This window comes from Chiloscyllium punctatum, chromosome 15, assembly GCF_047496795.1.
Source record: "Chiloscyllium punctatum isolate Juve2018m chromosome 15, sChiPun1.3, whole genome shotgun sequence".
NCBI classification, from domain to species: domain Eukaryota; kingdom Metazoa; phylum Chordata; class Chondrichthyes; order Orectolobiformes; family Hemiscylliidae; genus Chiloscyllium; species Chiloscyllium punctatum.
Genome location: NC_092753.1, coordinates 51172387 through 51198763, shown reverse-complemented (window position 1 = coordinate 51198763; position 26377 = coordinate 51172387). Strand labels below are relative to the sequence as shown.

Below are 26377 nucleotides of genomic sequence, written 5' to 3'. Positions count from 1 at the left end.
GTTTGGAATGTTTAGGGTGTCAGATTAGATGTGATTAGTGTGCTAAGTGAGTATGGTGTCAGGTAAGTGAATAAATGTTTGGGGTAGGTTAGGGATGTCTGGTTTGGCAGTGGGAGGAGAGTGTTGGGTTAAGGTTGGGGGGAGGAGGCTGATGGGGAAGGGAGGGCAGAGTATCAATTTCACTTGGGATGTTTGTTGGGTTTCATAGAGAAACTGGGTAGAAATGTCAGGTTAGACCAGGGTTCAATTGTGGATGAAGGCATCAGGTCACAGGAGAAGGAGTGTGGTCGGGGATGGTTGTCAGGGATAAGTGGGGTTTAAACAGGCGGATCAATTATCAGTATGTGGTTGAGCTTGTTGGTTTAACTGTAACTCAGCAGTTAATGCAGGACTTTAATCCTCTGTCCCTTTCTGGGTAACTATTAAGCAGAATTGACCCAAACCTCTGAAGTTTCTAACTTAAGGGGCTTTTCCAGAGAGTTCCAGATGTAAGGGAATTGACAATCAGATGTTTAAATGTCTCAGGCATTTCTCATGGAGTTTGCTGCTTTGGGAATTCCACGTGGTCCTATCAAATGACAAAGTGTCCTATCAAATGACAAAGTTCTTTGTTGCTCAGAAGACTGGCCATCACAATATCTGGGCCAATGTCTTTGAAAGCATGCATAGGAGAGTTCGTGAAATGCCCAGATTCCCAACCTTGTGTAAGCACACAAATGTTTGATAATATGGCAGCCAAAAGGGAAAAGATAGATTCTAATTTAGTTATTTTTCATCTCTCATGGGATTTTTGATTCGGCCACAACTCTCTGCGCCTATAATAACAGCCACAGTATCCTTGCACCCTTCTATCTATCTAATTGATTCTGCTCTCTAGTTGAGTGAAATGAAACAATTTGTTTTCCTTAACACCACACAGAGCAACAGGTTTATGAACATGTTTTCATTGTTAATACTTTTATGAGGACTTTTTTTTTGAAAAAGAAGTTTCTGGATTCTTTGGATTCTTTTTCTCAAAAACACATATTGGAAGAAACAACGAACCAAGCAAAAAACTGGAGCCTTTTAGACTATGGAACTGCTTGGATTTGTTTACGGAGTTTTGGGTTGTTGGATATTGTTTGAAAAAGTTGGGTGAGGTAGAGCCTTCCAGGAGACAAGCTACCTAATTCTGACATTTTTGAAAAAACCTTTGAGAGTCTAGTATAAGAGCTGGAAAATTGATGTAGCAATTCTCCTGAGAAGCTTCTGGAAGACTGCTTGACATCATCTCAACAAACACCTTATGAAAAGATTCTAGCGATAACTGCATGTCGCTAATTACAATTGTCTATCTGTACCAGGATGCCAGACCAAAAGACATCTGGAGCATTTCATATCCCACTCAATATGGCAGCAGAATAGGGTTTCACACCAGAGTTCATTTGCTCTGATTACTTTTCTTTATTTCTTTCTTCTTTTCTCATGTTTTCTCTTTCTTTCTTTTAGTTCTTTAGTCTTTACAGCACACTTGTGGAGGCGGCGCTGCCAGCAGCTGGGGAATTTTGACTATGAGCGTTGAGGCAGCTGGTCATGATCAGCAGCATCGTGGCTTTATTGATGTCCAGAACGGGACTTTGCAGTGAGGTCAATGCGGCAACAGAGCATGGCAGCAGTTGGTGTCCAGTGCCTGGATGGCGGCACCAGCAATGAGCGGCATCAGATGGCAGCAGCGTCAGTCAGGGCCGAAGCCTTGTGAGTGGCGGAAAAACCAGTCCCTGATGGTTGACTGGGGCTGATGAGCACAGGAAGGTCTTAGCCCAGCGTAGGGGAGAACGAGCCCTGTTGGGAAAAACCCAGGATGGAGCATATACATGTTCATAGCTTAAGAAAGGACTGTAACCTTTGATACTTTATTTTTCTACTTTTGTAACTGTGATTTTGACCCCAAGATGGAGCCGTGTGTAGCGGTATTGTACACTTTTCACTGCACTCTTGTAACCTGTACTTGAGTACACCTGACAACGAAATGGTGGCCCTCTGGCATGGCATGGTATCCTCTTGGCCTTGGCAGTTTTCCAATGGTATGTGGCAGTCTTTTGGCCTGGCATAGCTTCAGTGTGGTCCCCTGGTCTTGACGTGATTCCAGAGCAATCTTTCAGCCTCTTGAACCTCGAGGTGAAGCCTAGTGCGGTCTAGATCCAAGGCCTGCTGTGGACTGGAGACTAGGTGCCAGCGTGATCTAGGTTGGATGACCATTGTTCTGAGCTTTTATTTTCGCAATGCTGGACATTTTATTTCCTTATTTCTGAAGACCTTGTAACTGAAGAAGCTATACTTAGGGCACCACTTTAGGTACAAAGCTACCTAAGTGCCAACTTATAAACTTTTCACTGTATTCATTTGAGTACATGTGACAATAAAACTAATTCAATAAAATCTAAATCTTAGCTTTTTCTTCAAGAATAAACAGTTGTTTGGCAAAAGTACACTTTTTAAAGAAAAGTTGATCTCTGTAGAGAGGGTTTCATTATTTATTCTTTAATCAGTGCATATGGTTTCACAAAAAACAAGGATTGCTGAAGGATTACTGCTGGTTTTAAAGGAAAATAACCTGACAATCATTGAAAGTACACTGCTTGCTCAAGCAGTGATTTTTCAGATAGACTGGAGATGAGTGTGTTAAGTGAAAATTCAGCCAGCATCAAGTTGCTGGGAGAGTACCCAGATATTGATGACAAAGATCTTCTGCCTGCCAACATCTATGTGACTTCTTAGGTTGTGGAACAGCTTGAGGCTGTGAAAATGGTAGAAGCTTTCAGATCTGTTTCAGAAGCGTTCTGTTTTCTGCAGTAAAATCTAATTTAAGTCTGAAGAAAACCAGTTTATTTTCCCTTCAGCAGTTGGTGTAAACTATGGCTGAATTAATAAATCACATACCTTTTATCAACATTAATCAGTAACTCCTCAAAATCAATGAAAGCATCTCGAGAAGCAAGACTGATCAGCAGAACCACCTTAACAGATCCTGTGGACAGAGACCACTGAATTTTCCAACTTTCCCTGTCTGTAATACTTATGTTTGTTTCTCTTGTCTGTGTCTAACTGTGTGTTTGTATGTAAGGAGGATTTTCTAAGGGGATTGGAGTTTTAGGGTGACATGTGGAAGGTTCATAATAGCTAGGATCTACTTACATGTAGCAAATGATACATGTTTTCTGTCAACCCAAGTCTGAAAGTCATGTGAAGTGCAGAATCTTGCATGCTTCTAAAAATCCTTAGTTTTTGTGATGTTTCTGGGGACAGTAGGGCTTATCTCAAAATAAACCTGGGCTGATGGATTTTACAGTAGTAACATCAGAGCGGAGAAATGCGAGAGTGGCCGGAACCTATTTACTACAAGGCTGGTTTCAGTCGGAAGTTGCAGAAGGTGGCACTGGCCTGAAGGTCTGTTTGGGAGACGTTAGAATCTGTCAGGAACGCGGCGGCTCGAACGTCTACAGGTAACGGCCCGGGCGCGAGTCCAACCGTCCCCGGGTAACGGCCCGGGCGCGAGTCTAACCGTCCCCGGGTAACGGCCCGGGCGCGAGTCTAACCGTCCCCCGGTAACGGCACCGGCGCGAGTCCAACCTCCCTGGTAACGGCGGCCCGTGGACAGCGCGCGGCTTTCGTGCCGTTTGCCCGCTGGAGCGATCCTCTCCCGTGAGGGATGTGAGCCGTTCCCGGGGTCAGTGAGCCCTATGGATATTGCACTGTTTTTCACGGTCACGAGATCCCGTGTATCGCCCTCTGACCCCGATCCCTCTTTCAAACTACCTTCCAGTTAACCTTCACCAGACTACAACAAGTTTAGTCCATTTGTTTAGTTCACAGCCCATTCACTTAAAGTTCAGTGCCACCAAATTCTATTCTGGGCTTTCCCCGCGCTATACATTTCCCCCCTTGTCACAAGGATTTGGGAGAAAGTGGAGATGAGGATTATCAGATCAGCAATGAGATGTACGGCCTAATTCTGCTCCTTAGTTTTTTGTTGTATGTGATATCAAGCGATTGGCTGGTGAGTAAAGGCGATACTGAGCGTGTTCACTCGAGCATAACGTGTCCATTCCCAATGAAGCGTAGAGAGTTCACAGAATCCCCACAGTGTGGAAACAGACCCTTCAGCCCAACAGGTTCAGCGCGGCGGCTCGAACGTCTACAGGTAACGGCCCGGGCGCGAGTCTAACCGTCCCCGGGTAACCCGAAGAGTAACCCACCACCTACCCCTGAATTAAATACCACTAATAACTCAAATGTACTGCTTTTAGTGTTTAAACTCGGATATAATAGGCTTGCAAGGTAAATGCCTCCACTTCAATATTATCGAAACCAGATTCATTTATAGTTGCAGGCTTAATTTGGGTTGCATCATACACCCTATCACCACGAATAATGGCAATTCTTTAAATGGCAAATTAATTGCAACCTGATCAAATCAGAAATCTGTCAGATTAAAAACAAAGGCATCTATCTGAGTTAACTATTGAGATGAAAAAAAAATGAAGCTTATTATTGTATTTATTATCTTCTGTCAGGCTACATTAGAATACATTTTTCTTCCTGTACCATCCAATATTCCCTCTTTTCTTCTGATTCCCCATCTCCCTTTATTTGGGCTTGTACAGTACCCTTAGCTTAGGCCCACCTCATGATATTTCACACAGGAAGTTCTGGAATTACACAAGACCAAGTACATTAGGAAAGTTTAAAGCTTTAGGCAGGGAACAGTGGGGTTGGAAAAGAAAGGTTCAGCTGTGAAGAGAGCGAATCTTTGGTCGTTTTCTTTAAAGCAGAGAAGGCTGAACGGAGAGACCTGATTGAGATGTACAAAGTTATGAGGGGCATGGGTAGGGTGGATTGGAAGAAATTGCTCTCCTCTGTTGAAGGGTTAGTAACAAGGGAGCATTATTTTAAGGGGATGTGCAAGATGTTTAGAGGGGGTTTGAGGAATGCTGTTCTCACCCAGGGGGTGGTAGAAATGTAGAAGGCACTTCATAGGAAGATAGAGGCAGGAAACCTCAATCTTTAAAAAAGTACAAGGATGAGCACTTGTAATGTCATCACATTCAAGGCTGTGGGCCAAGTGCTAGAAAGTGCAAATAGTGTAGATAAGCCAGTGCAGACTCGATGGGTCAAAGGGCTTTTGTGTTCTGTGACTCTCTCCAAGGTTGTTTTTTTCTTGAGTTCAAGAATAGAAGTACGCAGGATTGCAAGTGGAACCAGAAGATCACTTGGCTCCAAACCTCTGTTAAAGATCATAAGTTTGTGATTTATGTTTCATTTCGGTTTAGTTTTATTCCCCTCTTTTAAAAAAAAACTTGTTAGATTTTGCACTGATACTATTGGAAAACAAAAGAAAAATGCAAGGAAGTGATCATAGTGGAGATTCTTCAAGTGTGAAAAGCAGGATACCAGAGGAATTTAACTAATAACTGAGTAAAATATCACAGAGGTGGAACGTCAGCCCATGTGTTGTAGCTGCAATGTGAGAACTGGACACCAAGCTGACCCACAATTAACACTTCTGTTATGAGAATTCACATCTTGAGTAACTTCAGAGTACCCCTCGTCTGTCTCTAGTTTCTTTCTTTCTTCTTTCCTGAGATGTGGGTGTTGCTGATGAGACCAGCATTTGTTGCCCAATCCTAATTGTCTTTGAAATGAGAGATATGCTGAATGAACAGTTAACCATATTGCTGTGAATCTGCAGTCATATATAGGCCAGACCAGATAAGAATGTTAGTTTGATTCAAGATCCACCAGCTGCCGTAGTGGGATTGATTAGACTTCTGGATTACTAGTTCTGTGACATAATGGCATAGCAGTAATTTCTCCACTCCTCCATGTCTTCTACTAATCTCGCTTCCTTAATCTCTCTGCTGACAATCTTTCCTATTAGATTGCTCCTTCAATAACTTCTTTTCCTGACCTCTGCTTAATATTTCTCTCTCTCCCTGATCACTGTGATCTTTCATTTCTATTTCCTCCTCAATTTCTTATATGTCAGAGATAACATTTGCTGTCTGGTACAAAGTACTAGGCTGATATTGGCTAAACAGGATTTGTTTTTAATTATTCATTTATAATTTTCAATCTTTCATGTAGCTAGTGAGTACATTAAAATATGGATTCAGCGTGTGGCTGCCAAATGCATTTAATAAGATATAATGATATACTTTACATAACCCGTCAAAAGTTTTCCAACTTGGGGACTGTGAATGGGTTGATAACATCTCCATGGGCTATCATCCAGAAAATTCAGGATTATGAGCAAGAAGCAGACTAATATAATACTTTCTATCAGTATCTATTTTAGATTATTGAAACTCGTGGTTCTTTGTAAGAATATATTTTCTTGTTTTGGCTCTTCAGCTTTTGCCACATCTGATTTAGAATTTAAAAATGCTTGCTGCTTGATCTTGGAATTATGACCTTGATGTCTATGAAACCGGGATGGTTGTACAGCGAATATAAAATGAGTGATATAAATTCCCGAGAGAAAATGAAATGTTGCTTAATACCCAGCACTGAATTAACAGAACTGGGGCTACTTATTTAAGTTACTCTTGGTATGGTGGTGGTGGTCAGCTTCGTTAATACTGAGACTGAGGTTTTCCTGCATCCTGTAGTGGATTTAGAATTAAGCTAATACATGTGTAATGTTTGCATGTTTCACATTGCTTCCAGCTAATCTCAACTGGAGGAACTTTCCTTGTTTCTACTATTCTGCAGCCAAGAAAGAGCAGTGTTAGCTTTCCCTCAGTAGAGCCTTTGATAAGGTCCCACATGGGAGAATGAAAACAAAGGTAAAAGTGTATGGTATCCAGGATGACTTGGTTCGATGGATCCAAAATTGGCTTAGTGATAGGCATCAGACAGCATGGTGGAAAGTTGCTTGTGTGACTGGAGGCCGATGTCCAGTGGCATACCACAGAGCTCTGTGTTGGGTCTTTTATTTTTGTAATACAGAGGAACCTCGCTTATTTGAATATCAATTATCCGAATATTGGATTATCCAAAGGAGATCTCGAAGTCTTGATAGAAACATTACATGAAAGACGTGTTTCCACGTCGTTTGTTTACAGTGATTAAAAGTGAACTCAGCTTACTGAAATGCTGCCGTGAACAGTCCTGAACTGATGGGAGCCCAAGCACCGTCTCCAAATGACTGACCTCCTGCCTTCTCTCTCTCCCCCCACAGTTTCCCTGGAGTTCTACACAGGCGTGTACCCTAAACCCCCTTCCCCAGATAATCTGTCCAACATCGTCCTGTACAGGGCAAACGTGGAACATGTCAAAAAGTTGCACTAAAAAGGTGTGTGTGTTGCTGTGTGTGTGGGTGTGCTACTTAGAGGCCCCCTGCCCTCAAAAGGCGGTGGCGGCAGCAACAGCAGCAGCAGTCTTGTTGGATGGGATTGGGGGAGGGTGGGGACACGGGCGGGGGGCATATGGGGGCTGTATTGGACAGGGTGGGGGGCGTGGGGGTCTCGCACACGGTGTGCTGCTGCATCATCTCCTGAACAGGGAGCGGGTTTAACAGAAAACTCTGAACCCCAGAGGAGAGGCATTGAATCAATTAAATGAATAATCAATTATCCGAGCGAAATAGTGCCCCCCCCCCCCCCCCCCCCCCCCCCAGTCTCGTTCGGATAATCAAGGTTAGTCTGTAATTGATTTGCTCAGTTGGCTTGATGGCTAGTTTGCAATGTAGTGGAATACCAGAAGTGTGGGTTCAACTCACGCACCAACAAAGCTACCATGCAGGACACTTCTTCTCAACCTCTGCCCTTGCCTGCGATGACCCTCAGGTTAAAACACCAATAGTCCTCTCTCTCTAATGAGAGAGCAGTCCTATGGTCTTGTAGGACTATGGTAACTTTACATATATAAGTTATACAAATGAGATTGTGAGGGGATGATAAGTAAGTTTGCAGATGACACAAAGATCGACTGGGAGGTTACTAATGGAGAAGAAAGGCTTCGGTTACTGGAAGATATAGATTTATTGGCTAGCTGGATAGATATGTGGCAGATGAAATTTAACCTTGGAAAATTGTGGGCTCCTGCATTTTGGAAGAAGTATCAAGGGAACACTTAATGAATGGCAGGACACCAAGGAAACTTGGAGGTGTAGAGAGATCTTGGGATGCTTGTCCACAGATCCTTGAAGGTGGCAGCACTGATTAATAGGCTGGCTAAGAAGGCGTATGGAATACTTTCCTTTATCAGTCATGGCATAGATTATAAGAGCCGAGACGTTATATTGGAGCTGTACAAAACTTTGGTTCAGCCATAGCTGGAGTACTGGTTACCATGTTATAGGAAGGATGTGATTGTACTGGAGGGGTGCAGAGGAGATTCACAAGGACATTGGGTTGGAGTGTTTTATCTATGAAGAGAGACTGGATAGGCTTGGTCTTTTTTTTAATGGCAGAAATGCAGAGGAGGGACCTGTTTGAGGTGGATATGATGATGAGGGGCGTACAGTGTATATAGGAAGCCACAGTTTCCCTTAGTTGAAGGGTTGATATGCAGGAGGCATAATTTTAAGATGAAAGGCATGAGGAAGGGATTTGAGGAAAAATGTTTTCATCTGAAGGATGTTGGGAATCTAGAAACTGAGCCAAGTACTGGAAACTGGGATTAGTGTAGATAGAGCAGATTTGATAAGGTCTCTTCTGCACTTTATGACTTTATAAGTCCATAATAGGAACTTTTAAAAATATACCAAAGCAGTGTTTGGCAGGTAAATTTACAATTTGTTTACTGTAGATCACAGTGGGTTAGTTGACCTACTGTATAAGTCAGCCCAATTTCTTCAGTGCCATGTCGCTTGTTTAGGCTTATATTTGGCATATAGGTTGACTCCCAATTTTTCACCTAGAAATTCATATCTAGTGTTTTACTTACATTAACCGGTGGCTCAGTGGTTAGCACTGTTGCCTGACAGCGCCAGGGACCCGGGTTCGATTCCACCCTCAGGTGACCGTCTGTGGAGTTTGCACATTCTCCCCATGTCTGCGTGGGTTTCCTCCAGGTGCTCCGGTTTCCTTCCACAGTTCAAAGATGTGCAGGTCAGGTGCATTGGTCATTCTAAATTATCCATAGTGTTAGGTGCATTAGTCAGGGAAATGGGTCTGGGTGGGTTGCTCTTTGGAAGGTCGGTGTGGACTTGTTGGGCCGAAGGGCCTGTTTCCACACTGTAGGGAATCTAATCTAATCTAAAGGTTGGCTTCAATTTTTTTGGCTTAGAAATACGTACTTAGGGTTATACATTTCAAAACTTGCTCTATCAACAAACATATTGACTTGGATCCCATTTACGACCCCTGAGAAAAAGAACAGAAACTGACATCACCACAGGAAATGACAGCACCAACCCCAGGAAACCTAAGCACATAAATAAAAATCAGGCCATTATACTAATGCTTCATCCGGAGGCTCAATGATGATATTACCTAGTATGGTGATGAAACATCTGAAAACAAACCTTCCAGCTTAGCGAGCAAGCCTACATCCAGGTTATACATGCTTATAAATCAGTGCTTGGATCAAGCAGATAATGCAGCTGTATTTCTGAGAAAAAATTTAAATGAATTTTAGTTACACACAGACCATACTCCTCCGCACAGTGACCAACAAACAGAAATGGGTATTCCTGCAAAAAGAATAAAGTATGAAGCTGGTTTCAAATTCATGTTGATAATTTTCACTAACTCATCAAATAACTGTTGCAGTAGGAAAAGTCAGTGTAAATGGAAAAAAAAGTATAAGAATGAAAGAAGAAGAACTGTTCCTTGAAGAAGATTCTGCAGACCAAATGCTGTATGATGGCAGTGGCCTCATCTGAGAACCATGTGTTGGAATTGGTCTTCAAGTTATCAGTCTAATTACATCATGGTCAGAAAGGCATTTATGTTGGCCAAATCAAACCATTAGTCCAAGACAGTTTTCAGAGTTGCTGTAACCACTTAATGGAATGAAAATGACCAGTATTTCGTAGAAGATCAAAAGACCTTGATAGCAAAAATACCACTTTTCATTGATTCATCATCAAACAGTGGTGAAAACATTGAAGTAAAGAAGGATTTGGTATGCCTGCCTTCATTGCACAGTGGATTGAGTATAGGAGTTGGGGCATTATGTTGCGGCTGTATAGGACCTTGGTGAGACCTCTTTTAGAAACCTGCATTCAATTCTTTCTCTGCTATAGGAAAGATGTTGTTAAATTTGAAAAGGTTCAGAAAAGATTTCCAAGGATGTTGCCAGGATTGCAGGATTTGAGTCTAAGGGAGAGGCTAAACAGGCTGGGGCTTTTCCTCCTGGAGTGTCAGAGGCTGAGGGGTGACCTTATCGAAGTTTATAAAATCCTGAGGAGCATGGATAGGATGAATAGTCAAGGTGTTTCTCCCTGCGGAGGGGAGTCCAAAACTTGAACGCATATATTTAAACTGAGAGGGGGATGATTTAAAAGGAACAGCAGAGCGACATTTTCATGCAGAGGGTGGTGCGAGCATTGAACGAGCTGCCACAGGATGTGGTGGAGGTGGGAGGCGCTTTTGTGGGATTGCTTGGATTCAGTGGACTGGTCCATGTTCAAGAATTCAGTGACCAGCCTGGACCAATATGTCACCACCATTGCGGACTCCATTAACAAGTGTGTAGAAGAAGGCAATCTGTGTGTTCCCCAATTGGAAACCATGAATGAATTGGGAAATCCATTATGTACTGAAGACCACGAATGTGGCGTTTAAGTCAGAAGCCCCAGACCTTTACATGAAATCCAGATATGACCTCCGCAAAGCATTTAGAGATGCCAGGAGGTAATATCAGACTAAATTAGAGATCCAAAGTAACCACACGGACACCCGCCATCAGTAGCAAGGCCTACATGACATAATGGAGTACAGATTGAAGCAGAACAGAATAGTGGTCAAAAGTACATCCCTCCCTGATGTGCTGTATGCTTTTTACGCTTGGTTCCAGCAAAAGGTCAGTGAAACAGTGTCACCTTGCCCAACAGCTCCACATGAACCTATTCCTTTAGTCATTGCTGCAGATGTCAGATTGGCCTACTTGAGAGTGCACTCATGGAAAGTGACTGACCCAGATGGAGTCCCTGAGTGTGCACTCAGATCCTGTGTGAACCAGCTGGCAGGAGTATTCTTTAACCTCTTCTTGCTGCACTCTGAAGTCCCCACCTGCTTCAAGAAGACCACCATTATTGTGGGACCAAAGAAAGCACATGCAGTGTGCCTCAATGACCATCCGGTGGCTCTGATCTCCATAATTATGAAGTGCTTCGAGAGGTTAGTCATGGTTCACATCACCTGTAGCCTTCCAGTCTGCCTTGATCCCTTGCAATTTTGCCTACCGGCATAACAGGTAAACAGCAAGTGCCATTTTCCTAACCCCATGCTCATCCCTGGATAATAATTTAATATGTCAGGCTTCTACTTATTGATTACAGCTTCACTTTCATCACCTGAAGGAGCAGCGTACTGAAAGCTAGAGCTTCCAAATATACCTGTTGGACTATAACCTGGTGTCATGTGATTTTTAACATAATCTGTTCCAACCTCTTCCGTCAGGCAGAAGATACAAAAGCTTGTACCAACAGATTCAAGAATAATCTGTTCTTGCTGTTATTAGACTTTTGAACGAGCCTTTCAGATTTCAAATCTAATGTCGATCTTGCTTTTTGTACACCTGCTTTGCAACTGTAACTTTGTATATTCCTCGCTCTGTTCCTTGACCCTATGATCTTTTGTGTCTTTGTATGTTAGGATCTGCTGTACTGCAAGCAAAAAAAAAACTTTTCACTGTACTTCGGTACATGTGACAATAATAAGTGAAATCAAATCAATCTCAGCATTTAAAAGACATTTGAATGGGTACATGAATAAGAAGGGTTTAGAGGGGTATAGGGCAAATACTGGCAAATGGGACTAGATCTGTTTGAACCGATGAGTCTATTTCTTTGCTGTATAACTCTATGACACATCGTGTCACATTGGCAAAATAATTGAAATGTCCATCAATTCCAGTACGTCCAGCAACTGAATTATGGAGTGGAAGAGTTTTAAAGCTGTTCTAGTGAAAATGTTAGGACACATGAAGATTCATAGTGGTACGAGTTTGCTTGGTTGACAGAACAAAATGAAAGAGAAATAAAATTCAAAACAAATGTCCGAGTGACCCGAAGATGTTGTCTCAACAAGTTATTCAAGGATCATGTTTCTGCTGAATGGAATATGTGGTTGGTTGACAGAGCAAAATCCTTCACAAAGAATGGAAATATGTATGCTGCCTGGCTTCCTGTTTGGGTAGTTTTTGTTAGTTGTGGATTACTGTTAATGCTAAAGCTTGTCATCAGATCATTCAAAGCATGAAGGTTGTCCAATTCAGTGGATGGAGAAGAAGATGATTTATTGTAGTAGGATGATTATGAAACTCAATGCCCAAACCTTAAGCAGATCCAGTATAGCATCCTTACAGTATGCCATAGTGACTCAGGTTCAATTTCGTTTACTTTTTTGTTCTGCATTGGCTGCCAAAGACCGGTTAATTTTAAGAAATATTTTGATTGTGGTTCAAACCAGCTTTGTATTTAATTAAATGAAACACAGTAATGATATAATTTGATTGACTAATTGTTTTTTCCATTTTAAAATAGCAACCATCCAACATTGACAGTTCAGATTTTCTGCTTTATGTATACATTGCTTCTGAACAGATTCTTTCAGAGTTTTAAACATTGATATATATTTCATGATCTATGTTATGTTTTAGAGGTTCACTCCATAACGTACCTTACACAAGACAAAATCTTCTTTTATGTATGCTTTATGTCTTCGTTAACACTTGTATTTTACCTTCTTTAAGTTGGAATCAAAAGTTCTAAACTTTCAAATTGTACCATTTCTAATTTGCAGTGCTTGCTTTTGATGTGATGCATTCGTGATAATTGAAAGGCACAACACACCTCAGTATGTGGCAGTGCCTTATGAAAGAGGAGAAAGTGAGGACTGCAGATGCTGGAGATCAGAGTCAAGAGTGTGGTGCTGAAAAAGGACAGCCAGTCTGGCAGCATCTGAGGAGCAGGAGAATCAACGTTTTGGGCATAAGCCCTTCATCCTGATGAAGGGCTTATGCCCAAAATGTCGATTCGCCTGCTCCTCAGATGCTGCCTGACCAGCTGTGCTTTTCCAGCACCACACACTTGACTGCCTTATGAAAGACCCCACCTGTGGGTACAAATTCATTGGTAACCTTCGTTGGGCGGCACACTGGCTCAGTAGTTAGCACTGCTGCCTCACACTGCCAGGGACTCCGGTTTGATTCCAGCCTTGGATGACTGTTTGCATGTTATCCCTAAGTCTGCACGGGTTTCCTCCACGTGCTCTGGTTTTCTCTCCACAGGTTAGGTGGATTGGCCATGCTAAATTGCCCATATTGTTTGGGGATGTGCAGGCTAGGTGAATTAGCTATGGGAAATGCAGTGTTACAGGGATAGGGTAGGGGGAAAGTCTGAGTGGGATGTTCTTCGAAGGGTCATTGTGGACTCGGTGGGCTATATGAGATGCTTGCACGCTGTAGGGGTTTTATTATTCAAAAAGGAATTACATGAATATTTGAAGGAAAAACATTCTAGGAATATGGCGAGGTGAAAGATGAAGTAAATTGCTATTTGAAAGAGTTGATAGCAAAGAGATTGATGTGATGGCCTCCTTCAGTGTTGGACAGTTCTGTGACTATTATGAACTGAAGCATAGTAGTTTGTACTACCTGGTGCAATTAGGTTGTATAGAGCATCTCACAGAAGTGTAGAAATTCTGACAGCAGCATCTTCTGGATACAATAGGAGGATAATCAAACAAGTACTAATATCCTCCTTGAAGTCAGCTTCAGACGCATTCAGCCAAAACTACAAAATTATGGTGTATTTGTATTTTCAAAAGGCTTTTGATCAAGTCCCTTTTACGAGTTTAGTGGGCAAAGTTAAAGCAAAGAAGTAATGTATTGGCATGGATTTAGAATTGGTTAACAGACAGGAAACCATATGAATAAATGTCTTTTTCCAAGCGGCAGGTAGTGACTAGTAGAGTGCTGTAATGATCAGTGCCTCAGCGATTCACATTAAATATAAAAGACCTGGAGGAGGGAACCAATTGGAAGACTTCTGTGTTTGCTGATGATACAAAACTGAGCAGAGTTGTGAGGAAGATGAAATGAGGCTTCAAGGTGATTTAGGCAAGTTGAGTGAATGGGCAAACAAAGGGCAGATACAGTAAAACATAGCTATTTAAATAGTGATGTACCTGTATTGGGAAATTGGGTGTACAGAGGGATCTGGGGTGTCCTTGCACATCAGTCAATGAAGGGAGACAGGCAGATGCTACAAGCATTTAGGAAAGCAAATGATATTTTGACCTTTAATTGCAAGAAGATTTGACTTAAAAAGTAGGGATATCTCACTTCAGTTATACAGGGCCTTGGTGAGGACCTTAATATTAATGTTTGTCCCTGCCTCTTAATTGCAACTAAGCAGGATATCCTGCACTAAAAACATAACTTACTTGGTTTCTCCATAGATTATAGTTTAATCTGAGGAGTATTTCCAGAATTGTTTTGCTTTTGTTATTTCTATTTAAATTGTTTGATACCCAATTAGAGCTGAGAGCAGTGGGGTAATCAGTCAGACTTTCACAACATAGTCATATTTAATGTCAAGTTATGAGACTTCTTTTTTCTTTTTCTCAAAGAAATGCCGAAGAATGTTGGCAGAAGACCAGAATCTGAATCTGAGAGAGAGGACGCTGACACCTGCAAAAGAGTCAAGTTAGATCCAGATGTTTCTGGACCAGTTTTTGACTTCAAAAGCCCAGCCACCTTGTTTGAGAGTCTGATCTCTCCTATTGGAAGTAAAGAGTTCTTCGGTGAATATTGGGAACAGAAACCCCTTCTAGTTCAGAAGAATAACCCTTCAGTAGCTACTTACTATCAGTCATTATTTAAGTTTGATGATTTAAAGGAAATCTGCAGAAATGATGTATTTTACGGAAGAGATGTTAACTTTTGTCGATGTATAAGTGGGAAAAAGAAGGTTTTAAATAAAGATGGAAAAGTTAATTATATGCAGTTAAAGAAAGACTTTGAACAGAAGAAAGCTACAATACAATTTCACCAGCCACAGAGATTCAAGGTATTGATTTCGAGTGATATCTGTTTTCAGTTATGGTTTATAGTATACTTATGTTTTTGGATGTCTTTTCAGTGCAAAGCATACATGTTATTATTTTTTCAAGGATGAATTGTGGAAGATCCAGGAAAAATTGGAATGTTTCTTTGGATCATTAGTTGGATCTAATGTTTACATCACACCAGAGGGTTCTCAAGGTCTGCCACCCCATTATGATGATGTTGAGGTATGAATCTAAACTTATTTTGCTGCGATCATTTCAAGTTTTTGATTGGATAACAAGTCTAGTACACTTTGTTTAAGAAGTGTTTGCTTTAATTGTACACGTTTATATTGCACTTTTAAGGTAAGAATTAGAAGGAATTTGATGAAATAAAATTTTAACTAGAGTGTTGTGAGTATCATGAACTCACTGCCCAAAAGGCTGATAGAGGCGGGAACTCACAAAACTCTGAAGAACTATTTAGACGAGCGCACTTGAAACACCAAAGCATACAAGGCTTTGGGCTGGAAAATGGGATTAGAAAAGATGGATGTTTGATGACCAGTGTAGACATGGTGCCCTGAAGGGCCTTTTTCCATGCTGTAAAATCTCTGATTCTTTATATGGCAAAAGTTAGGATTCTCATGTTCTCTAATTTTCTTATTTCTGTAGTAAATGAATTTAGCTCTGTAAAGTGTAGGCAGGGATGTATTAACAAATTGGGTGACACACCTCTAAAGGGGGTGTGGGAACTGAGGGACCTGAGTGTATATGTGCACAAATCATTGAAGGTAGCAAGACAGGTGAAGAGAATAGTTAAAGCATATGGTGTTCTCAACTTTATTAATGGGAGCACAGCTTTCAAGAGCAGAGAAGTAATGTTGAACTGGTACAAGATAGTTGTTAGACCTCAGCTGGAGTATTGTGTACAATTGTGGGCACCCATCACTGGAAAAATGCGAATGCACTGGCGAAAGTGTAGAAGCCATTTACGAGAATGGTTCGAGGAATGAGAAACATCAATTATGAGGATAGATTGAAGAAATTGGGACTGTTCTCCTTAGAACAAAGAAGGCTGAGAGCGGATTTTGAAAACCTGATAAGGTTTTCAAAATGATGAATAGGCTGGATAAAGCAGCTACACATTTTGTTGGTAGATCATAATTTTTTGTGAATGTTAGTTCGTACAACCTATATTCCTGTATTAACATATTATCGCTAAAAGGTGAGCAAAGTGTACATATGTACTGTACTATGTTTCTCTCTTCTATATTAAAACATTTATACATGTACTACAGCAACTGTTTCTCTGTTATGAGCCTGGAAAAGAGAAGTAAGAGAGAGATTTATATTTCTTTCCAAGGGTTACTTATATTTCAGCAAGGTATTCAAAATAATGTTAGAGGTTATACAAGATTAATTTGATCAGATAGTTTTTTTTGCGTTGTTAGGTGTTTATTCTGCAGTTGGAGGGAGAAAAACACTGGCGACTCTACAAACCCACAAAACCTTTAGCTCGTGAATACAGCACAGAACCTGAAGACCGGATTGGAAGTCCAACCCATGAATTTACATTAAAGGTATCAAATTATTGGTGGTACTCAATTAGGTTTACCAGTTTTTCTGTTGCTCTTTTACTAAGTTGTTTCATTTCTGTGACATTTACTATTGAGCACTTTATGTACTATATATGTTTCTGGAACTTTCTGTTACTTTCTGGCATAGGAATTGTCAGTGAAGTTATGTATTAAATAATTAGCCTTATTTATGTGCACTTTTGTAAAGAATACTGTAGCGGTCATAAATTGGTTTTCTGCACAGTAACGTTCAGAAGCATTAAACAACAACTGCAGTGTCAGTTCAGAACAATTTTTTTTAATTTAGCTGTTCTGATTATAAGGTTAAATACAGGCTCAGTTTGGTGTAAGGCTTGATCACATCCCAAATACATGGATAAATTATAATTATTAAATAACAATTTGGCTAGTTATTTATTGTACTTCTGTAGTTCTTCTGTGGTTTTACAAGAGCTAAGTATGTAAATAAGTAATGCTTACATAATGCAGAGGTTCAGGCTGGAGGGACACAAATTCAAATAGTTCCACATCAAATGGGATTTAAATTCAGTTAATAAAAGAAAAAAAATTAGGAGTTAAAAATTAGTTACTTATGGTGACCATGAAAGTATCACTGCATGTTATAAAACCCATCTATTGATTAATATATGACATGGAATGAAATCTGCCATCCTTGCCTGATGTGTCCTATATGTGACTTCAGAATAATGTGGTTGCCTTTGAAATGGCATTATAAGCCACATGGTTCAAGGAAATCTAAGGATAGGAAACAAATGCTGGTGTTGTCAGTGGTGCCCTCGTCTCACGAAAGAACTCATTTTTAAAAATCACTTGTAAGTCAGTTGGAGAAGGAATAGGCTGCTTTTCCTGAAAATTGTGTAAATCTACTGAGTTTTACAAGAACCAGTACATACTGGTAAGTTTCTGGTGCTGCCAGATATTTGAGTTAAGTTTCACAGCATGCCATTATGTTATTTGTGACGTCTGGATAGCTAGTCCAGTAACATAAACACTGTTTATTTACACATTTAGCTGTTAGCCACTGAAGGATTCTTGAACTTAACCGAATATTAGGATAATTAACTGCCTAAATTGTTAGTTACTAATTGTAATTAATTGTTTTGCAACCTTAGCTTCTCGAGAGAATAGCTCTCAGTAGGCCAATAGTGTGAAACTATGGTCAGTACTTTCTCCATCCATTGTATCCAATTGAAAATGATTTATGGCTTGGATATCTTTTAGATCAGGACGCTGTAATCCAGCTCATATTTAAGTTAGTGGAACTGCTTTGGAATGCTTTTTTGCTTAATATAAAGCAGTGTTCACTGTTGTCTGTCTGTCGGACGTAAAACGAGATTTGGGCAGATAAAATCAGAGTATAGTTTTTTTGGCATTAAAAGCTTTGTCACTTAATATTCATAGAATCAAACAGCAGGATTTCACTTTGAATATCTTGAATAAATAAGATATTTGCTTTTCTGCACTTAGAATATTCTGAATTTGAGTTTTATTAACTGAGTGAATTTTAAATTAAAGCAGAAAACATTGTTAGATAAGATTAAATAACTGGTCTCAATATTTATTAGGTTATCAACTTATGCATATGGTGATATTTCCTTGTTTATTTTCTTGTGATGGTCCAATCTAACCTTGGGGCAGTTTGCTACATTAAAGTACAATGTAATATCCGAATGATTATTATTACTGTCGTATTAATGCAATAAATAGGCAGTGTGAAATTATAGAAAATAAATACAATGTTTTAAAAGTGAACACTGCACAAACAAAAAATATATTTGTCATTGATATCCATTGGCCTTCACAACATAACAAAATGTGATAAACTAATACTGGAAATCTCTTGCTTGTTTCCTTTTTTTTCTAGCCGGGTGATTTGTTATATTTTCCCAGAGGAACAATACACCAAGCAGATACTCCAACAGGAGGCTCACATTCTACCCACATTACAATAAGCACCTATCAAAACAAGTAAGAGCATTTATTCTGGCTTATATTTTGTAGAAATTTTACACTCAAAATTAGTAACTTGTAGTTGCAATTAGCTATTTCTCTAAACATTTATTTTCTAACACTTTAAACTGTGCAACTAAGCGCTCACCAAAATGCAAGCTAAAGTGTGCGTTCATTTTTAATCTTAATTCTTACTCTATAAATGAATGAAATTGATACATGGGAAATGGAATAAAGCTGCAGTTGATGTGACTGTATTGCTACTATCTACCTACATTTTGCATATGACATAATAGTCATTTTTGTTAGTTATGTTTGTAATCAGACCTCTGGGTGCAATAGGCTTCATCTATTTTTCTAATCAAAAACTGTGATCAAAGTAATCTGTAAATGTCTTGCACTTGTCTTGTATTCAACTCAAATAAATGGTCAAAGGCAATATAAGAACAGTAAACTACAGTAACTTTCTTTTTAAGATGGAGGCAGGACTGTGTGTTTGTGTAGAAGTTTAAGAGCCAGGGTTGAAAAAAACAAAATGACAACGAACAAAACAAATTCAGAATAATTTAAGGAGCTCTTAACAGAGCCAAAAGAATACGATAGAAATAATACAAACTCATTTCAATCCTGTTAAAAGGTATTTGGGAGTATTTTCCTCTATTTCTACAGGTGAAGTTGTCGCAATTGGAAATGATTAATGTGATAGACAGTGATACTTGCATTTTTATTTTATTTGCTCATGTGATGTCAGCATTATTGGTTAGGCCATCATTTATTGCCCATTCCCAAATGCCTTGAGCAGGTGCTGATGAGCTGCCTTCTTGAACAACTGCAGTCCTTGTGGTAAAGGTGCACCCATAATGCTGTAAGGAAGGCAATTCTGGGATTTTAACCAGCAATGGTAAAGGAATATAGCTATAGTCCAAGTTAGGAAAGTGTGTGGCTTGGAGGGGAGTTTGTATGTGGTGGTGTTCCAATGCATCTCCTGCCTTTGTCCTTCTAGATAGTACAAATCACAAGTTTGGAAGGTGTTGTCAAAAAAGCCTTTGATTTACCTTTTAGCTGGTTGCAGTGCATCTTGTGGATAGTACACATTGTTACCATTGTGTCAATGGTGCGGAGAATGAATGTTGAAATTAGCAGTTGGGATGCCAGTGAGGTGGGCTGCTTTTATCCTGGATTGTGTTTAACTTCTTGAATGTTATTGGAGGTTCACACATCCAGGCAATCGGCTAGTATTTCATCAGACCCCTGACTTGATGCTGGAGGGTGGTGAGTAGTTGTTTGGGAAGGGAGGATGTGCTACTTAATGCAAAATTCCTAGCCTCTCACTAGTTATAGCTAAAGTATTTGTATGGCTGGTTCAGTTCAATTTCTGGGCCTGGTAATAATTAGGATGTAGTTAACAATGGTGCTGCCATTGAATGACCAGAGGAACTGATTAGATTCTCTTTTGTTAAAGAGAGTCATTTTCTGGCACTACTTTAGTGATTGTTATTTGCAACTTAGCAGCAGAAATCTGGATATAGACCCAAGCTGTTTCAGTGTTCACGGAGTTACAAGTGGTACTGAACATTGTGCAATCAGTGAACATTCCTACTTCTGACATTATAGTAAAGGAAAGATAATTGATAAAGCAGCTAAGATGCTTGGACCAAGGGCACTACTCTGGGTAACTCCTGCAGCAAAGTTCTGGGACTCAGATGATTACTTGCAACACCCACACACATCTTCTTTTATGCTAAATATGACAATGACCAGCAGTGAGTTTTCCCATCACTTCCATACTCTGTCAAATGTTGCTTAATGCCACCCTCCCTTCACCTCCAGAGTTCAGCTCTGTTGTCCAATTTGGATAAAGGCTACAACGAGGTCAGGAGTTTAGTGGCCAATTGGAACTTTAATTGAGCATTAATTAGTATTTTATTATTGAGCAAATGTTGCTTGATAGTGCTGTCGATGACATCCTTCTATCGCTTTGATGATTGAGTAGTAATTAACTGGGCTGGATTTCCTCCATTTTGTGATCAGGACATAGCTGGGTAACTTTCCAGATTGCTGGGTAGATGCCAATGTTCTAACTGAACTAGAATCTCTTATTGGTATGGTGAGTTCTTGAGGACAAATCTTTCATACTGTTGTCAGGCGCTGTTAATTTTGCAGTATTCCTGCTTTCAACCTATTCTTGATATCGCATGGAGTGAAATGAATTGGCTAAATCTGGCATCTGTGATGCTGAGAAACTCAAGAGGAGACTGTGATTGACCTACCACTTAGTATTTCTGGCTAAAGTACTGCATTTATTGTTTTAAATAATTTTTTTTGTTGTAGTACATGGGGAGATTATCTGCTTGATGTAATTCCTTGGCTTGTATATGATACAATGAAAGAAGATATTGAACTATCCAGAGGCCTGCCTAGGCAATATCTTATGGTAAGGATTTTTTTTCTCGTTTCCATCTATTGATTTTGTTTCTGTCTCTCTTAGACTCCTGAAAATATATATTTACTGTCTCTGTCGTTTCTTGTGGATGGATTACTGGAGCAGTGGTGTTCTGCCTCTCTGACATAGAAGGCATAATTTGAGTCTAGAAAAGACAGCGGGGGCGAAATTCATCTTGCACCTAAGCTGCTGAAACAATCTTTTTGCATGTTAGCCATACTGGCCTGAAGCCTGAGTCAAAGTTTGACTTTATAAGTCCTCTGAAATTCTGCTGGCAAGCTGCAAGCCCCAGGTGCTCACCTGAAGCAGTAGTAAGCCCATTTCATGAGACCACACATTGTCAATGTCATTATGGTCATCTGGTAGCATTTCCTTTCCAGATTGTGATGTGCAATTGGTGGAGGCTTAACATCCGTTTTGATGAGTTGCAAAACAGACAATTCCCCAAAGCAAAGTATCTGATCAGGTTTCATCCTTTAACCAAAGCATACCATTATAAAAAGGTATTTGGATAGAATGGAGTGAACTACATTTCTTTTAATGATCAAATACCGATAGAATGTCAAGTAGAATGTGCCTTCTCACTTTATACTGATTTATCCATTCCAGTTTAACCACTTATAAAGTAAAAAACTTATTTCTGAAAATGAAAGATATTAATCCAGAGATTAATGGATTGTTTTAAGTTTGTTTTTAATTGATGCCTTTTTGATGTTTTTGAATAATTAAATTATCTCTCTAATGGCCTTGCATTTTCTGGATTGCATTTGTGCAAAATAATGCCAAAATTTACACTGGATTTGCTAATAGGTGCTCATAACATTTTCATTGTAAGTATTGACATGGAATTCAAAGCCACCGATAGGGAAAATAATGGGTAATAAGAATGAATAATAATAGTCTCTTCTGCTATGGTAAGGTAATATTTTTAAAAGGCTAAATCTGAGGACTGCACTAAGCTTTACACAAGATTCTGATGTTATGGAGATTTTGGTGGGGGAAAGCAGAGCATCTTAAGATCTTGAAGAGACAGAGCTATTTCCCAGGTCTGGAAATAGTCTTAGTAATAATATTTCTCTTATTAATGTAACAGTATCGGATTGCTATCATGTAATAAACTGCGTCTTGCTTCAGAGAAGACTGTCCTTCTCATTTGAATACCTAGTGGTTTTCCTCGACCTCTTTACATCAAGTATGCCCTGTAAACCCATTCAGAAAAGGAGAAAGCTGTCAATTGTTTACCCAATCACATGTTGGGAGTGGTTAACATCACATGTTTGTATGACATGGTCGGCAGCAGTGCGAAGTGGACTTCAGCTTAGCTGCATGGATTCCAGTGAACCCAGAAGAATTTCTGGATACAACTTTCAAAGTGACTAGGGCAGCTAGTCTGCTGCAACCTCTGGCAAAATTCTATAAGGCAGAATCTACAGGCAAGGGAAAAAGCCTTTCAATCTGGGAAGAGAAGTGCAGAAGTAAATGTAAGCTAGAAGCTACTTCGAACTGGCACACTAGTCACTCCCAGCAGTTGAAGATTGCATTGGCTACCAGTGAACTATAGTAATGGTCCTGATTTGAAATGCAGCACCAGAGAGTGAATGGATATCGGAGGCTCCGTGAAGAAAGCTAAAATCCATGGTGGATAACTGGAAGACTTTTTATTAAAAACTGGGCAGTGACAAGCAAAAATGGCTTGAAGAGAAAGCTTACAGCTCAGAGCAAGCATTGCTATCACAGTGACTGACACTATGAGGCGCAGCTACAGTAAGTAAAATCAAAGGCTGTATAAGTAATTTAGACCAAGAGTTTAGCTCTGAGAATTTCATAAAGCCAGGTTTAAAGTAAAAAGGAACCAAATTAGCAGCTTTAGCAGACAGGTTCTGACATGAGAAAGTAAGTAGACTTTGGAGACTGCAATAAAAGTAGGAGATCCGTAAATGGAGCTGCAGTTATGCTGTGAAGAAGTTGCAGGAACTGGAGAACTGTTGAAGCAAACTGAAATGTTGACTAAAATTGTAAGACAGTGAGCATTACTGGTGTTAAAAATCACACAACACCACCCTGCTATGTAAAATTCTGTAAATCCTTTTGTTAGAAGTAGAATCAGTTTGAACATTAGGATACAGACAGCCTCACACAGGACACTTCACAACTTCAGTGCATTATCTGAGCTGACATGGCACCCGTGGTTAAAGTTCACTTGAGAATGTAACTTTAAGAAAGAGTCCTAGGATTTACATATGAAAGAACTGAAACCAACATGATCATTCTAAAAGATGAGAGGCATAACAAACAATCTAGGTCTTTTTCAATTTGTAATTTTAGTTGCATCACACTGTAAACGTTTGCTATAAATTCTGTGTCTTACGATCTTATACTCAACAACCATCTGATGAAGGAGAAGTGCTCCAAAAACTACTACTTCCAGATAAACCTGTTGGACTCTAACCTGATGTTGTGTGATTTTTAACTTTGTACACCCCAATTCAACACCGGCATCTCCAAATCAGCATTATTGGAAGGATAGTGGCCAACATAAATTGTTTGGGGAAAGCTCTTAAGAAAATTGGATTCAGCTTTAAGGCTGGAGGCAGCAGGATTTATTTGATAAAGTCAGGGAAAAGGATAGAATTTCGTTTATAGACTGTCAAAGGAGGGAAATTGTCTATTTTGCTTGCTTGAAAAAAGTGAAAGATATTCATTTTAACTGTAGACGGTGAAAAAAACTATGTTGGCCATAGAAGCATGGAAGGGCCTTCCAGTAAGCTCTGCAGGAAAGCAGCATTGTTATACTACACAGTTAGGGAAATAAAACAGTGTTGTATTTGAAAGTTTTTAAGACAAAGAGAATAAAGCAGCATTCAGATACTGCAGAATTGAAAAACTTTAAAGTAAGAAAAATAAATAATCAGAGGAGGAAAAACTGGCAGGAGAAATAATATTGCCAAAATGTTTTAATTTCGGAGACCTCAGAGTACAACGGGATCTTGATCAGATGGGCCAGTAGGCTGAGGAATGGCAGATGGAGTTTAATTTAGATAAAATGTGAGGAGCTGCATTTTGGTAAGGCAAATCAGACCAGGGCTTATACACTTAATGGGAAGGTCCTGGGGAGTGTTGCTGAACAAAGAGACCTTGGAGTGCGGGTTCATAGTTCCATGGGAGTCGCAGGTAGATTGGATAGTGAAGGAAGAGTTTGGCATGCTTTCCTTTATTAGTCAATACATTGACTATGAAGATCTGTGACCCTGATGTGAAAACACAACTAAACAAAGATTTCGTGCAACATCCCATAAACACACCCCTTGGCCAAAAGGTAAATTCAAACACAGGTTCTTACAGGAGAGATTTGTCAGAGAGAGCGCGAGAGTGTCAGCATGGAGCTGTTTCCTTGGATCACCAGCTAAAATCTAACCCAAAGCTAGAAAAATCCCTGAACTGGGAGAACTGGCCACTTTCTTTGCACAAGTGCTTTTTAAAAAAAAAACCTGAAAGCCTTTTCTGCTTGTGGACTTGTGGAGCATCTGTTAGCCATTTTTAAAGTAGCCAGTTCAGATGTTTTGGAACCTCTACCTTTACAACCCCTCTCAGGGGGAAAATAAGCCAAGGACAGAATAATCTTGTTAAAGGAGCAGCATCGTCACACCATCTGTTTCTGTGTCATCCACAAACTTGACTATGGTACATACACTTTGCTCGTCCATGTTATTAATATAGATTGCAAATAAGAGTAGATCCCTGTGGCACTCCACTAGTTACAGATTGCCATCTTGAAAATGCTCTCCCTTATCGCACCATCTGTCTCATTAGTTGGCCAACCCTCTATTCTTGCTAATATACCACCTCCAACAGCAACACCAATCAGCTGTTGTCTTATTAAGTAACCTAATGTGTAGTACCTTATCAAACACCATCTGAAAATCAAATATATTACATCTACTGTTAGGGTTCTTATGGCACAGTGGTTGTGTCCTGATCTTGTGAGCCAAAAAGCTTAGGTTCAAGTCCCATCTGCTGTGAGGTTGCATCATAACATCTCTGAACAGGTTCATTAGAGAATATTGACTGCATCCACAGCTTCCCCTTTACCCTGCTTGATACTTGCTCACATAATTCTAGTAATTTGTCAGGTATGATTTCCCTTTCTTGAAGCCATGCTGATTTTGATCACATTATGTATTTTTACCTGTTGAAGTATTGCATCCTTTACAATAGGTTCTTACATTTTCCCAATAGCAAATGTCGTAACTGGCTTGTAGTTACCTGTTTTTGTCTCCTTGCCTTTTTAGATAAAGGTAAAGCATTGGTAGTTTTCAAATCCTCTAGATTCTTATAAGATTGCTGCTCATGCATCCACTATATATCTGTAACCAATTCTTTTAATATCCCATCAGGTCCAGGGTGTTTAGCCTCATTAGTTTTTCGAGCACTTTTTCGCTAGTGAGGAATCAACTTCATTATCTCAAATAGTTATGTTATGCTGATCTTTCCTGTAAAAATAAGTGTATTTTATTTTAAAGTAATCAGTTTGGTGAAGTGCTTTAAAATGTCCTCAGGATCTGAAAGAAACAATAAATATTTTTTGCTTATTCTTTCATTTTATATTTTGTAGCAGATGAGTTCATCAGCTGATTCAGCAAGGAAACTGAGTGGATTTCTGCGAGGGTTGGCAGATCAGCTAGAGAATGGAAAAGAAACTAGATCATCTGAAATGAGAAAAGATTTTATTTTAAACAGATTACCTCCATATATGGGCAACACTTCAGATTGTTTGACACAAGGTGAGGTGCAACTCCCATATCTGAGGCAATTTCTCCTAAAACTGGATGAATTTATTTAAACACTTTGTGAATACTTGTGAAAACTAAAAAAAACTTTAAAATAGCTCTTCACCTCCTTGAATTCCATGCACTTTGAATACACTCCTGAACTTTGAATATTGAAACAAATGTGTGTCATGCCTATTGCACTATTCTGTTTTCTTAAAAATGACATACATTTTGATGTGAGATATGTACAGCTTTTAATGTGAAAATATGTACAGCTTTTTGCATTAGACATTATAGTGCTCGAATTGAAGGAATATTCTTATCAAACCATGTCTGTAAATGTACAAACGTGCAGCTGCATTCCCGTACTAAACCTGTAAACAAATACAGCACGAATCACAAATTTTTCCCTTA

General features: G+C 39.7%; 1 protein-coding gene across 6 annotated transcripts in view; it reads left to right on the top strand.

Moving 5' to 3' along the window:
• The first annotated feature begins 3348 nt into the window (after nucleotides 1-3348).
• Nucleotides 3349-26377, top strand: part of riox2 (ribosomal oxygenase 2) — a 73585-nt gene continuing 50556 nt past the window's right edge. For 2 of the 6 annotated variants that reach the window (XM_072585093.1, XM_072585088.1), the window contains exons 1-7: nucleotides 3349-3482; nucleotides 14784-15223; nucleotides 15327-15446; nucleotides 16655-16783; nucleotides 18666-18769; nucleotides 21083-21185; nucleotides 25807-25975. In XM_072585093.1, coding sequence (XP_072441194.1) covers nucleotides 14786-15223; nucleotides 15327-15446; nucleotides 16655-16783; nucleotides 18666-18769; nucleotides 21083-21185; nucleotides 25807-25975 — 1063 coding nt within the window. In that variant the 5' untranslated portion in view covers nucleotides 3349-3482; nucleotides 14784-14785. Of the gene's footprint in view, nucleotides 3483-3760; nucleotides 4037-4092; nucleotides 4181-7248; nucleotides 7334-14783; nucleotides 15224-15326; nucleotides 15447-16654; nucleotides 16784-18665; nucleotides 18770-21082; nucleotides 21186-25806; nucleotides 25976-26377 lie in introns of those variants that run through there. The other 4 variants (XM_072585094.1, XM_072585091.1, XM_072585089.1 and 1 more) reach the window with 4 other exon arrangements.